Source organism: Limtongia smithiae (genome assembly GCF_038497785.1).
Source record: "Limtongia smithiae strain NRRL Y-17922 unplaced genomic scaffold V1518scaffold_7, whole genome shotgun sequence".
Lineage (NCBI taxonomy): Eukaryota > Fungi > Ascomycota > Lipomycetes > Lipomycetales > Lipomycetaceae > Limtongia > Limtongia smithiae.
The window spans coordinates 415,132-426,673 of NW_027117628.1; the positions used below are offsets into that span (position 1 = coordinate 415,132).

The window sequence follows — 11,542 nt, forward strand, 5'->3', positions numbered from 1 at the left end:
AATGGATTGCTGTCGCGCGAATGATAATCTAGTTAGCCGGTTTAGTGAGGTTCACCCGCTGTTTCTCCGCCCCAGGTCTGTCACAGTCTTAGAGAGCAGAATGAGAGTCTCGCAGCCTCGCTAAGTGTGCAGAATACGTACAGCAGTGCCTCACTACCAAATACGCAGATGGCCAGGCAACCTCCCTGCTAGGCACGAAGGTAGTCTAAGTGCCTGTTAGAGGTGGATGCTGTAGGTAGAAGTATATGCCTGTGGCGCAGAGCGTGGACGATTTAGCTACAGAGCAGCGCGGTCGTCTTCTACAAGCTTAGCGAGTTTTCTAAACCACGGCCGAGAACATGCCGAACAAGAGAGTCTGCTAGCTGGCCACAATATAAGCTGCCTCCGTCCTCCGCTACTTCACAAGGTAGTAGCGGTCAGTCAGTCACAGCTGTTCTCAGCAAGCTGGGCTGTTCGACGAACCCGACTAACGTGGCGTACTGCGCGATCTTTCCCAAAGCGACTGGTCTTGTGCTGGGGTCGAGCACAGATCACCGCCGGCTGCACGCTCGAGCCCGACGGCCAACGCCCCCAAAATTTATGCCGCATGCGTAGCCTAACCTGAGAACCCGGTAATTCAAATTTTCAAGCCAACGCAGAGGCCGATGGCGATGAAAGCACGCTGTTTATTTGCTGCCGTATCGGGGCATCTCTGTCATACTACGCAGCAGTCGAGCGGCTGAGAAGGAGCTCATCACCGCACCACGGCAGCGCTTCCAGAACGCGCCGAGTGCTAGCGCCGACAGTCTGACATGCGCTGTTGCTCGCTCTGCCCTGCCGGCAGTATTTTGTAAACCCAGTTCTAGCGCGGGACGTTTGAGACGCGTTGGTTCCGTATAGGCCTCTGAGAGAGCGAGCAAGGGTTGAGCGCGCCGTCGAGGCGCATCTGACAGCGCTGGGGTTTGACTTCTGAGATGCCTTGTGTTTGATCAGCATCGTCAAATTCGCCATATAATTTGAGGTCTGGGGTGTGCACGCATGATGGCATCAATTACTTATCCGTCTCGCACGAATCACAGAGCCGACATTGAAATGCGCGGCGGCGAATTAACCAAGCCCGGCTCCACCGGGCTTGGGCAGCCCGTTGGCTAATGCGCTGGGGGTGTCTGCTGCCAGGATACCCTGGGCTGAATAATAAGGCGGAATCGGGAGGGACGTCAGAGCGAAATCAGAAGAATGGAATCTGAAAATTCGAAGGGTGGCCAGGGCGTGCATGTCTGCATGGCCGGCTGCGCTGTGTGCGCTGTGGGCGTGTAAATCGAGGGAGAGCTGAGGAGCTCATAGACGAGACGGCAGCATGGAGCGAGCGAAGAGCGGAACACCCAGGGCGGTCAAAGCTCGCGTTTGCGAAGCGACGACACGCAGCAACAAGCGGAGACGGAATGGACCGGGCGAATCGCGATCGGCGACTGTGCTCGGCAGGTCAAGGCGACGCGGTGTGACGATGGTGAGCACGCGTTAGCCGTGCTGAGAAGAGGAGGCAGGGCGCATGTTGATGATGTTCCGCGCGATCTGGCGGAGTGCCGCTTCGCTACCAAGCAGAGGCAGCACCGCGGAAGGGGCTGCCTGTGCAAGAGAGGCGAGAACGCAAGCGGCCGCAAAGGCTATGCTGCCGTGCCAAGCCAAGGGACGAGGTGGGGCGCTCCGCCTGTAGCGCGCTGCGGGTTGGACCCAGCAGCCCGGTGGCGCCGGGTAGCGAAAGCAAAAACGGCATGCGCCACGTCGCACTGCCACAAGATCACGAGCGAGGGCTAGCTAGCGGGGCTGGCGAAACTGGATGTTGAAGACGCGGGAGCCTGAAGCGATGAGCGTCAAGAGGTGGGACGGACGGCATCGATATGACGATGATGACGACGGCGATGGCTGGAGCTGATCGCGGCGACAACTGCAGTGCGCGCTGCGGTGTACTGCGACGTTGCCAGCGGTGCTGCAGGAGCCGGTCACAGAGACATCAGTCTCGGCGAAGATCCTGCGAGAAGACCCTTTCCATTCGCGAGTTCACTAGCGGACAAGGCGGCAGGCTGCGAGGTGCGCGGAGGCCGCGGAGGCCGCGAAGGCCGAAGGGCCCCTCGACAGGGAAGTTTTTCGAGTTGCATCTGAAGGGTGGCAAGACGGATAAACCGCGAGAGCGCGGCGCCGGGCCGCTGGCCAGGGTGGAGGAGGACGGGATCGCGAATTGCGTGCTGCTCTTCCCGGTGGCGATGATGATGCAGAACTGCGTACTACAAGAGAGCGCAACATAGTATGCGAACAAGGCGCCTGAAACAGTGCGCGTCAACTTAAGATTCGCGGAGCGAGGAACCGAAATTAGCGGCAGTTTTCTCGGCAGCCAGACCTCGCGGTGTTCGGAGTCTAGCATGCAGGTGATCAAGTGGAGCGCTGGAGCGAGTGGCGACGACGAGACGGGTGTGGTCCATGAGGAGAATCAGGCGCGCTGCGGCCCGGGGAGCGCGAGGGACACTGAGGAGATGAAGATGAGCAGTGTGGAGTGGGCTCCACACCGGCCGGGACTGTCCGGGACGAGTGTGGGCAGACTCGGGGACACACACGCGAACTGAGGGTTTGGGCCCTGCTTGGGGCTGTTCGCGCGACCCGGCCACGGCCGCGGACAGCTGCCAGACGATATGGACAGCGCCTGATTGGCCCGCGCCGCCGGATGCACAGCAGGTCGGCGGGCGGCGGGCGGCCAGCCGGACCCAGGCCGCAGCCAGCACGAGGCGCAGCTGGCGGTCCGGGCCCGTCCACGGAGCTCTCCGCGTGATGCCGTATTGGGAAGGTACAAGCCCGAGACACCGCCACTGCGCGCCAGAGAGCGTAGCGGGCAGCACGGCGCCGCTTCACGTGGAACGCGGGAGACTGGGAGAGACAATGGCGGTGCGTGGCGGTGCGTGTGGCTGGCGCCGGCGGCGGCAGCGGCGCGCGACGGCGGTCCGCGCGGTGACTCCTGTGCCTGGGACCTGAACGAGAGCCGGCCTGGGACTGTGCCCGGGTCGAGCGTGACGCGGCAGGGACAGGCTGCGCGCCACGCCGGGAGGCGCAGGGGCAAGCGGCTGGGAGCCGTGGCGCAGCAGCACAGGCGCAGGGTGCACGGACACCGAGGGCGTCAAGCCCTCGCCGGCACCGTCGTCGTCGTTGCGGTCGTCGTCATCGCTGCTCGCATTGGCCCCCCGGGGCGCAGCAGCCGGGTCGAGCAGCAAGGAGGCCGTGATCGTCAAGGCGTCTGCGGCTGCGGCAGAGAAACAGCGTTTTGCCCTGCCCGGTACTCGATCAAGGGTTTCTTGTCCTGGCCTCTGCTGGCGTCCGAGAGTGCGCCCAAAGCTCGCCGGTTGCCGCTGCGCGACTCGACTCCGCGCGCATCTGCCACACGACAGCCTCCGCCCGCTTCCTCTCTCCTCTCTCCCTCCCCCTCCACCCGCCGCCACTGCCGCAGCCTCCCCCCCACGCACCGCCCCTTCCTCTGGTCGTGTGCTCCTCACTCGCCTTTGCCACCGTCCCTCCTTCTCCTCCTCCGGCCCAGCACCCTCGCGCTCTTCGCCTGTGCCGGCCGCCCCCGCCCGTCCTCCGCAGCCTCCTCTTGCCCACTCCGCCTCCTCATGGGCGTACACAGTCGCCGCGACATGATCTCGCCCGTCAACGGCAGAAACTACGGCGGCAACGGCGGTGCCGTTGCCGCCGCGGACCGCGGCTCCATGGCGTCGCCCGACTTCCTCATGGTCAGCGCCGACGACGGCGTCCCCGCTTCCCACGATGCCCGGCTCAACTTCCTCACGCGGTCCTCCGTCCTCGACCTTCCGGCATCGCGCGACATGGAGCCTGCACCGTTCACGGACGACCTCGCCAACGAGGACGACGGCCCTTTCGCCACGAAGATTTGGCGGCTGTACGCTCGTGCAAAGGCGTCTCTGCCCTACCAGGAGCGGATGGAAAACCTTTCGTGGCGTATGATGGCCATGTCCCTGCGCAAGCGAGAGCGCGACTCGTGGAACCGAACCTCGTTCAACTCGTACGTCTTCGTGCTCTGCTTCTGGTGTTTTGACGGAAGGACTAACTTTTTCCTCTTGCAGCGCACCTCGCGGCGGTTCCGAGACCTCATCGCACTCCTCCTCCTCCGTCTCGTCTTCGTCCGTCTCCACAAACCCGACTAGCCGAAAGTCCCCCAGTTCGGTGTCCAACGGCGGTAGCCCTCTCGCATTTGAGATCGGCAACGCCTTCATCGACGAAATTACGTACACTCCTTCTTCCATCGTCGGCTCGCCCTCTGGCCTCACCGTCTCTCCGTCCGCCGACGCTCCTTACAACTCCTTCCAGAGCTCATCGGCAATTCCTATCCGGCCAAAGATCGAGCGGAAGGACTCCTCGCCGTCTGCGGCTTTCGACTTCGAGTCCATCTCTTACAAGAGCACCTTCGATGACGATCGATCGGTATGTTTGCCCTGCGCCTCTACTTTGTCTGCGCTCGCTGACGCCCTCTCGCAGAGCAAGAAGAGACCCGCCAACTTCTCCCCCATGGTTACCGCCAATGACATGGCGATTGACTCCGTTTCCTCTCACATCCCCGACTACAGCCTAGATGAGCAAGATGCCGCCTCTTCTTTCAACCCGTCGTCAGTCTCCAACACCTTTGCACTCGTTGACGCCTTCAACACCCACCACACTCACGACGACATCTCCTCCAGTCTCGGCCGCAACGGCGCCACCCATCCGGTGGCCTTCTCCCCCGTCGCCTCGCCCATGACCTCCACTCAGCATACCTTCTCCTCCTTGTACAATACTCACTCTCTCTCCTCTTCGGTCGCCTCTCAGGATTTTTACTCGCCACCAGCCTCCGGAACACAGTCCGCTGTCACCACTCCCCACCCCATGAACGAGACTCGCGAGTCACTTTTTTTCGACACCCTCCCCACTCGCGAGCCTGCGGCGAATCGGAGGAGCATCAACTTTGCCTCTCGTCATCATGCGGCGCGTCCGAGCATGACCCATGCGTTCAGCTTTTCCGCTGTCCAGGATGGCTTCCCGCCACCCCCTCCGGGCCAGCATACCCCGGGCATTGGGTCGAATAATATCTACGGCAGCAGTCTCGGCTCTGGGACGAGCGCAGGTCAACATAGCAGCAGCCTTGGCTTTCATCATCTTGATCCGACTCAAGTTCTCGCCAGCAACACCGAGTACAACATCGACGAGGATGATATTCTCTTCAGCGGAGCGGGTTCGGCCTCTGGCAATGAATTCCTTGATCTCCCGAACGACATGGATGTGATCAATCTGCACGCCCCAGTGCACAGCCATAACTCTGACTGGTCCCAGCCGCAGAGCGACCACGGAGCAACTTACGACCTGGCCACCTCTCTTCCCGTTCGATCGAGTCAATATATGGGTCAGAGTGGCGGTTTACAGGAGTCCTGGTCTCCGCAGCAGTCTTCTGCCTCGTCCGCGTCCATGCTTAGCACTTCTGTTCACGACATCCAGAACCGGTCAAACTTGGACAGTTTTGGCAGAAAACAGAAGATTGCGCGCACGGCGTCGACTCCGAATACCGCGTCGCTGCTTCAGCAGAACTTGACCCGGAGGATGCAGAACAATCCTGCGACACCGCCAGACCAGTTCAGCCCTTCGAGCACAGGCACTGTGGCATCCAACCAGGGTAGTGCGAGGTCAGCCGGTCCTACACCAAACGATACGACTAGCCCGGTTTCGCACAATACGCCGAACGGCAGCCAGTGCAATGGTAACATGGGGGCTGCATCGCCAATGTCTGCCGGTTCCACGACGCCAGCTGCGGTGCCTGTTTCTTTCCCTTCGCCAGCTGCATCGCGTCCGCAGAACGAGCCGTCGCCTAACATGATTGTGGACCCCAAGAACCCCGGAATACAGCCAAATGGACAGCCGACAACTTGCACAAACTGCCATACGCAGACGACGCCGCTTTGGCGGCGCGATCCCGATGGACAACCTTTGTGCAACGCCTGCGGTCTGTTTCTCAAGCTTCATGGTGTCGTTCGTCCCCTGTCATTGAAGACCGATGTTATCAAGAAGCGGAATCGCGGCGGTGCCGCGATGGCTGGCTCATCTGGTTCGGGTGCGAATATAAACCGGTCTGGATCGAAGAAAGCTGTTCGCAAGAACTCCATCGTCGCTGTTGCACCTGGTCCGGGACCGGCCGTTCGCTCAGACTCTGCAGATAGTCCGAACGGCGCCAACACCGCTGGGGCTGGTATTGCGGCAGCCATGGCAGGTTCAGTGGTTTATCCAACGAGCAGCAGTGTTGCTAATTCAAACATCGCCGGTGCGGGTGCAATGTCTGCTGGGCTTCTGGATGGCAGCTCGTCAACCCCGCCAACACAGCAGTCCAGTGGATTCTCCCATCGCGTGTCGTCTCCTCACAACTCAACACTGCCTCAGCGGGCTGTCCCTACGCAGACACAGCAATCAAGCTTCGGGGCACCACAGCAGCTGCAACAGCAACCGCAGCAACAGCAGCCATCGTCTACCTCCGCTGCATCAGCGTCGTCGCTATTACAGCAGCGTGGTATGTCGGGCCTGCTTGGTGGCGTCAGCCCAACCAGCGATAACGACAAAGACAAGAAGTCGCTTGGCGCGGCTACTAATGGAAACCAATGGGAGTGGCTCACGATGTCGCTATAAACACCCGGCGGATATATACACAACTCTGAACGCATGTGACGACTAACGGAAAAGCTGTTAAAAGCTGATTCCTAATAATGCTCAATTCGCACTTCTCTTCTTGGTTATGCTTTATACATCGACTTTAGTTTTGGATACTGGTTACGGTATATCGGTTAATTGTGTTTTTATTCTTGGCAAGTCTGCATTTGCTCGGTGAAGCAAGCGGAGGCGTGTTTTTATTATCTCTGTACATCTTGAACTCATGCTTATTTATGTGTCTGTGTGTACAATTATATAATGGTTTTGTGTCTGTTGACTTATGTTTGCTAATTTTAACGTACCTTTTGGATATATTACACTTTATCATTGCTACTCTGAACTTTTTTTTGGCGGGTGGGTTCAAACATGGGCGACGCTTCGTATAGGAATCATGAATTTTGCTTTGAGTCAAAGCGGTGGAATCTTGTGAACTTTCGTCTCTCTTAAGCGCTCTTAACTAGATTGTTAAAGCATAGTATTCTGAATACAGATGATATAAGGGAAACAGAATGGGCTTCAAGAAATTACAGCCTCGATGACATATTTTCAACGCAATAGTTGCGCTGGACTGCAAGTTTCACATAGTTCCACGAGGGTACTATTGCGCGAAAGCTGGATTACTGATGTACGAAGAAAAGTGCAGTTTCTTGATCCTGACCAGGGAATAATGAGATGACGAAAGTTATCCCTAGTGTCAGTCATGATAAACGGTCGGTCGCAAACGCAAGCCGCGACCTGGACATAACGACATGCACGCGTCGTCGTATCGACATTCACTCCCACTCTCTTCCGGTTTCTTCGTATCGCGGGCTTGCCGCATGTGGTCTTTCTACCGGTCGGCATGTATTGAATGCGGACATTCCATTTCACTGCCATTAGCAGCACCAGCAACAGAACTAGTACATAGTACGGCGTTGACGTGGTTGCCAAACTTTCGTCACTAAACGTTAGCCATCAGTCCTAAACAGTGTGTCTAAGTTATATCTGCATCATAGTCAGTATAAATGTGAGCACATGGGTCACGCGACAAAATTGACTCATGGCGACGGGCGCACCGAGGTCGACTAAGAAATTCCAGGGAGTGCAGTCTACAGAATATGTGATAGTCTATCAACAAATAGGACAGTGCGGAAAATGAAGGATTGGCGGGATAAGGTGGACTGGGAGAAGACAGTGAGTTGTACAGCGGATATTCAACAACCGCGCTCAAGAGAGATAGTCGAATCCTTGTGCCGAAGAAGATTTGCGAGGAGGTCAATCTTGAATGCGCTTTGCGTTCAATTTTTTACGCTGCTGTAGTCGCATGGACTTTCTCTGTTCTCGGTGCCGTACACGTGCCCACGAGGGGAGCCACCAGGTGAAATGATATAATGTCGCTGACTGCACTACAAGGAGTCGCAGCGGAAGATTTTCGTTACACGACGCTGAGTGCGATGGCTTTGGATTGCAAATAAGGCTTTACTAACTGAGCTGAAGGATAACGGTTCGCCATTACTGTGATACATTTCAGCGCTTGTAGCCACAAGAGATCATGGAGAGTCGGCATGATGGCGATAGAGTGCCTGCTGTGCATATCGAACACCATAAGCCAAAAATCTGGTAATCAAAGTAAACACGATGGCACTAGCCCAGAGAGGATGTGCGAGCTTTGCACTAGACCAGGAGAAAGAGAAGAAAACTGCACTGTGCCTTCAGTATTGTTTCATTGATTGAGCTACTATCCCACAGGTTTGGCTTCGCAGGCGACTCTGCGCTGCGGCTGCACAGCCAACCTTACGCGTGACGCGTCCGGGACGCGCTAAATTAGGAAAGTAGTCAACTCCGGTATTGCTCCTAGTCTTACGATCATTAATTTTATTTCTGTTAATTTACAGCAGCTGCATATAGGAAGCAGTTGGGAGTACGACTTGGGTGGGAGACAGAGGAGATCAGTCAGAGTGCTGAAGCGGTGCTATTGATCGCGCCACGCGCGGCTCCGCTCATACGACACTCCGTGCCCACCCCGCCAGCACGGGTTCAACTTTGCCCCTCTTGTCGGACTGGCTTGCAAACCCTTTTCCTCCTACCTATACCCCCCTTCTCCTTGTCTCTGCTCTTCTCTGGCCATCACTGGCATTACGGCGTGTCACTGTTGTGTGCAAGTGCGCAAAATTGACGACTTCCATGTCACCAGTTGGAGGAGCGTCTCTTTCGCCGATGGGTGCGAACTCTGCGCTAATTGCTTTGGCTAGGCTTTGTTTTTACGTAACCTGACTTTGAGACAATGTCAACAACCCACATACCGATAGATATCAAATGCACAGCATTCGTTGTGTGCAGTTTTGATCGCGTACAGGGCAGAAACATTCACGTGCAGCATACAGTGAGGCACAATGTGCACTCGTGAAAACGTTCGTCTGCAAGATTCCCATGTCAGGTACTACAAGGCAAGCAAGACGTCTCTGACATACGACAAGTTCAGCAATTTTAGTCTTCATGGCAAGCAGAACTTGTGCGCCCTCTTGCGATTCGGATATCAATCGTGATCGCTTCTACTTGTAGTCTTCGTAATAGTTCATGACAATAAATTAGAACAGCACAAACTCCTTGCTATACTTTACAGGTCTGCAAATACGACAAGCTATAAGACATTAGCCCGTGACAACAAAATACAAAAATGAGTCAAAAACAACAGAAAAGGGCGTAAAGAGCCTCGACAGGCAACCGCTAGAGCGTAAACGAAAAATGGACTAGTTGAAATAGCGTTAAAGCGACGGTACGGTACGCCATATTCACGCAAAAATAACAAAGAGTGATGGTAGGAAGGTCGCTCCCCGCGTGAGGTCAACCTGACAAAAACAGAACCGGGAACCGAGAAGTATACCGCGGTCCTTGAGGGATTTCTTGCTATCTGTGTCAGAGAGCAACGGAGAGACAATCCCTGCGCAGCAGCTAAGCAGTGACTGCACGGTAGCGGCGCGCGTGGACTCCAGAGAACATTACTCCACCGGGGTTTCCGCACCATTGTCGAGTAATCTAATTTTCTGTCAATACTTCTGACCTGCTATCTTCGGATCATAGAAACTTACGAGTACTGCTTCTCCATTGTACACTCGCCTCCCCTTTCGAGATCGAGAGAGTACTGATAAAACAGTCCCTCTGAAGTAACCACAATCACATGCGGCGATGTCGGGCTGATAGCGACTACACTCTTTATACCCTTGACTGGAAGCTTGAAGTACGCGAAATCGCGTTGCGGCTCCCACATCTCAGTGACCGCCGTAGGAAGATAGCCACCAACGCGGCCGGCGACACTTCGGCCTAGAGTTTGCGAAGACCTGCGTATCAGATTTCGCATTACTCCGTTCCGCGTCTTGCCGTCCATCATGGCGTCGAATATGCCACCGTTGAGACTTGGCGGCGAGTTCGAGTCTGAGCCTATCGACGAAAAGCTCGTCCTCCGGTCATCGCCATTTATCATCATATTTCCAGAATCCTCTGCGTCTGATAACTTGAATATATGTACTGTATCTGTTGCCGAGCTGACGCACAAGAGAGTCGAGCTGAGATTGAATGTGATAGAGTATATCTTTGACGGATACGACCCTCTCCTGAACTGATACAGCTTTGCACCTGCTGGTACAGAAAAGACTCGAACAATGGTGCCCTTATCAGAGGCTGTCGCAAGCATCGTACCATCCTGGTTCAGAGCGATGCACGACAGCGGCGCTTTGTGTGCCTCGATCACATTAATTGGCTGTGTTGCAAGAGCGTCGAAAATCAAGACGTCACCGGCCCCCTGCTGAAAGGATGGCGACTGTAATGGTTGTGGGTAAGTAGATAGGGAAGAGAACTGTGATGTGGCAGCGGCGGGAGAGGGGTATGCGAAGTAGCAATTTTCGGACGACGGGGAGAGTGCACAGATAGCTGCGATTCGTATAAGCAGAAATAGTACCAGCATAGAAGTATCTCACATACCGTTTGGATTTAACGATGTTTCGATGGTATGCAGGAGCTTCATATTACTAATATCGTAGATGTAGATCTGTTCCTCGAGCACAACGATTAGACGTCTCCGATTGAGCTTGACGGCCAGCACGGTCGTCGGAAACGATAGCTCGCATATTGTAGATTGGCGCTATTTTGTTTAGCAATCCTGCGGCATGGTGAAGTAGTACGAAAACTCACTTTGGTGTTGGTTAGATGCAATTTGCGGGGTGATAGTGTCGGCTGGTCGCCAATCCCGACAAGTGCGACCAGGGAGGTGCAAAAGAGCATTTCCACAATAGCTGTACTCGTTCAGCAATGCACCAATACGCACGGATGACGTGTCAGCTCTCTGTCTTAATGTGTACATACCAATTCCACCACCAGCTGTGCGATCAATCACGTTAGCAAGATAAACATCAGGCCAGAATACTCCGAGTAGCTGATTCCAGCTTCACCACAGTCTGGATAGACACAACGTCGACGCCTCAAAGCACATACCTTTGTAGTAACATTTTCCAAACGGGTCGCAGTTATATATCTTGTAGCCATGCTTTGTGCCCACGGAGATGCAGCTGAAGTCCTGGTTGAAGTTGACAAAGTTGAGCGTGTCGTCCAGGCCGAGCGGCGCGGACTCCGCGACGAGGCTCTCCATGACTGCGGGCCAGGCCACAAATAGTCCACACGTAGCAGGCGTGCACGGGGGTCTTTGCGCAGGAGAGCGGAGGTGGTGAATCGGCTCTAGAGTTGCTGGGAATGTAAAGGGTCTGCCCCGAGATCGTCCCGCAGAGCTTCAAGATGTGGTCAGGGTATTCCCGCGTTCAGGTAGCCAGATTAGTATGCCACCTTTCTATCTGGCTCTTGGCTACTTCTG

At 55.7% G+C, this 11,542-nt stretch overlaps 2 protein-coding genes across 2 annotated transcripts; one reads left to right on the top strand and one right to left on the bottom strand.

The window, feature by feature from the left end:
• Nucleotides 1–3,716: 3,716 nt before the first annotated feature.
• On the top strand, nt 3,717–6,681 carry V1518DRAFT_358749 (uncharacterized protein; the record flags this gene model as incomplete). The annotated part of the gene is made up of 5 exons (XM_066901200.1): nt 3,717–4,066; nt 4,185–4,461; nt 4,516–5,817; nt 5,866–6,276; nt 6,385–6,681. Coding segments are annotated over 5 exons (2,637 nt in total), but the record flags the coding sequence as incomplete, so codon positions are not given.
• Nucleotides 6,682–9,257: 2,576 nt separating this feature from the next.
• On the bottom strand, nt 9,258–11,438 carry V1518DRAFT_417967 (WD40-repeat-containing domain protein). Its single transcript, XM_066904430.1, has 6 exons — nt 11,170–11,438; nt 11,041–11,055; nt 10,870–10,970; nt 10,660–10,819; nt 9,771–10,608; nt 9,258–9,717 (listed from the first exon to the last, which is right to left on the bottom strand). Exons 1-6 carry the CDS (start codon nt 11,321–11,323, stop codon nt 9,681–9,683), a joined length of 1,305 nt encoding a protein of 434 aa, XP_066759097.1. The 5' UTR covers nt 11,324–11,438; the 3' UTR covers nt 9,258–9,680.
• Between the last annotated feature and the right edge of the window lie 104 nt (nt 11,439–11,542).

Bases quoted from the DNA above. Each gene is read 5' to 3' on its own strand.
- V1518DRAFT_417967 (XM_066904430.1), bottom strand. From the start codon at position 11,323: ATGGAGAGCCTCGTCGCGGAGTCCGCGCCGCTCGGCCTGGACGACACG. The intron at 10,609-10,659 runs GTATGTGAGATA...TACGAATCGCAG, and splicing joins AACATCGTTAAATCCAAACG to CTATCTGTGCACTCTCCCCG. The intron at 9,718-9,770 runs GTAAGTTTCTAT...ACAGAAAATTAG, and splicing joins ACAATGGAGAAGCAGTACTC to ATTACTCGACAATGGTGCGG.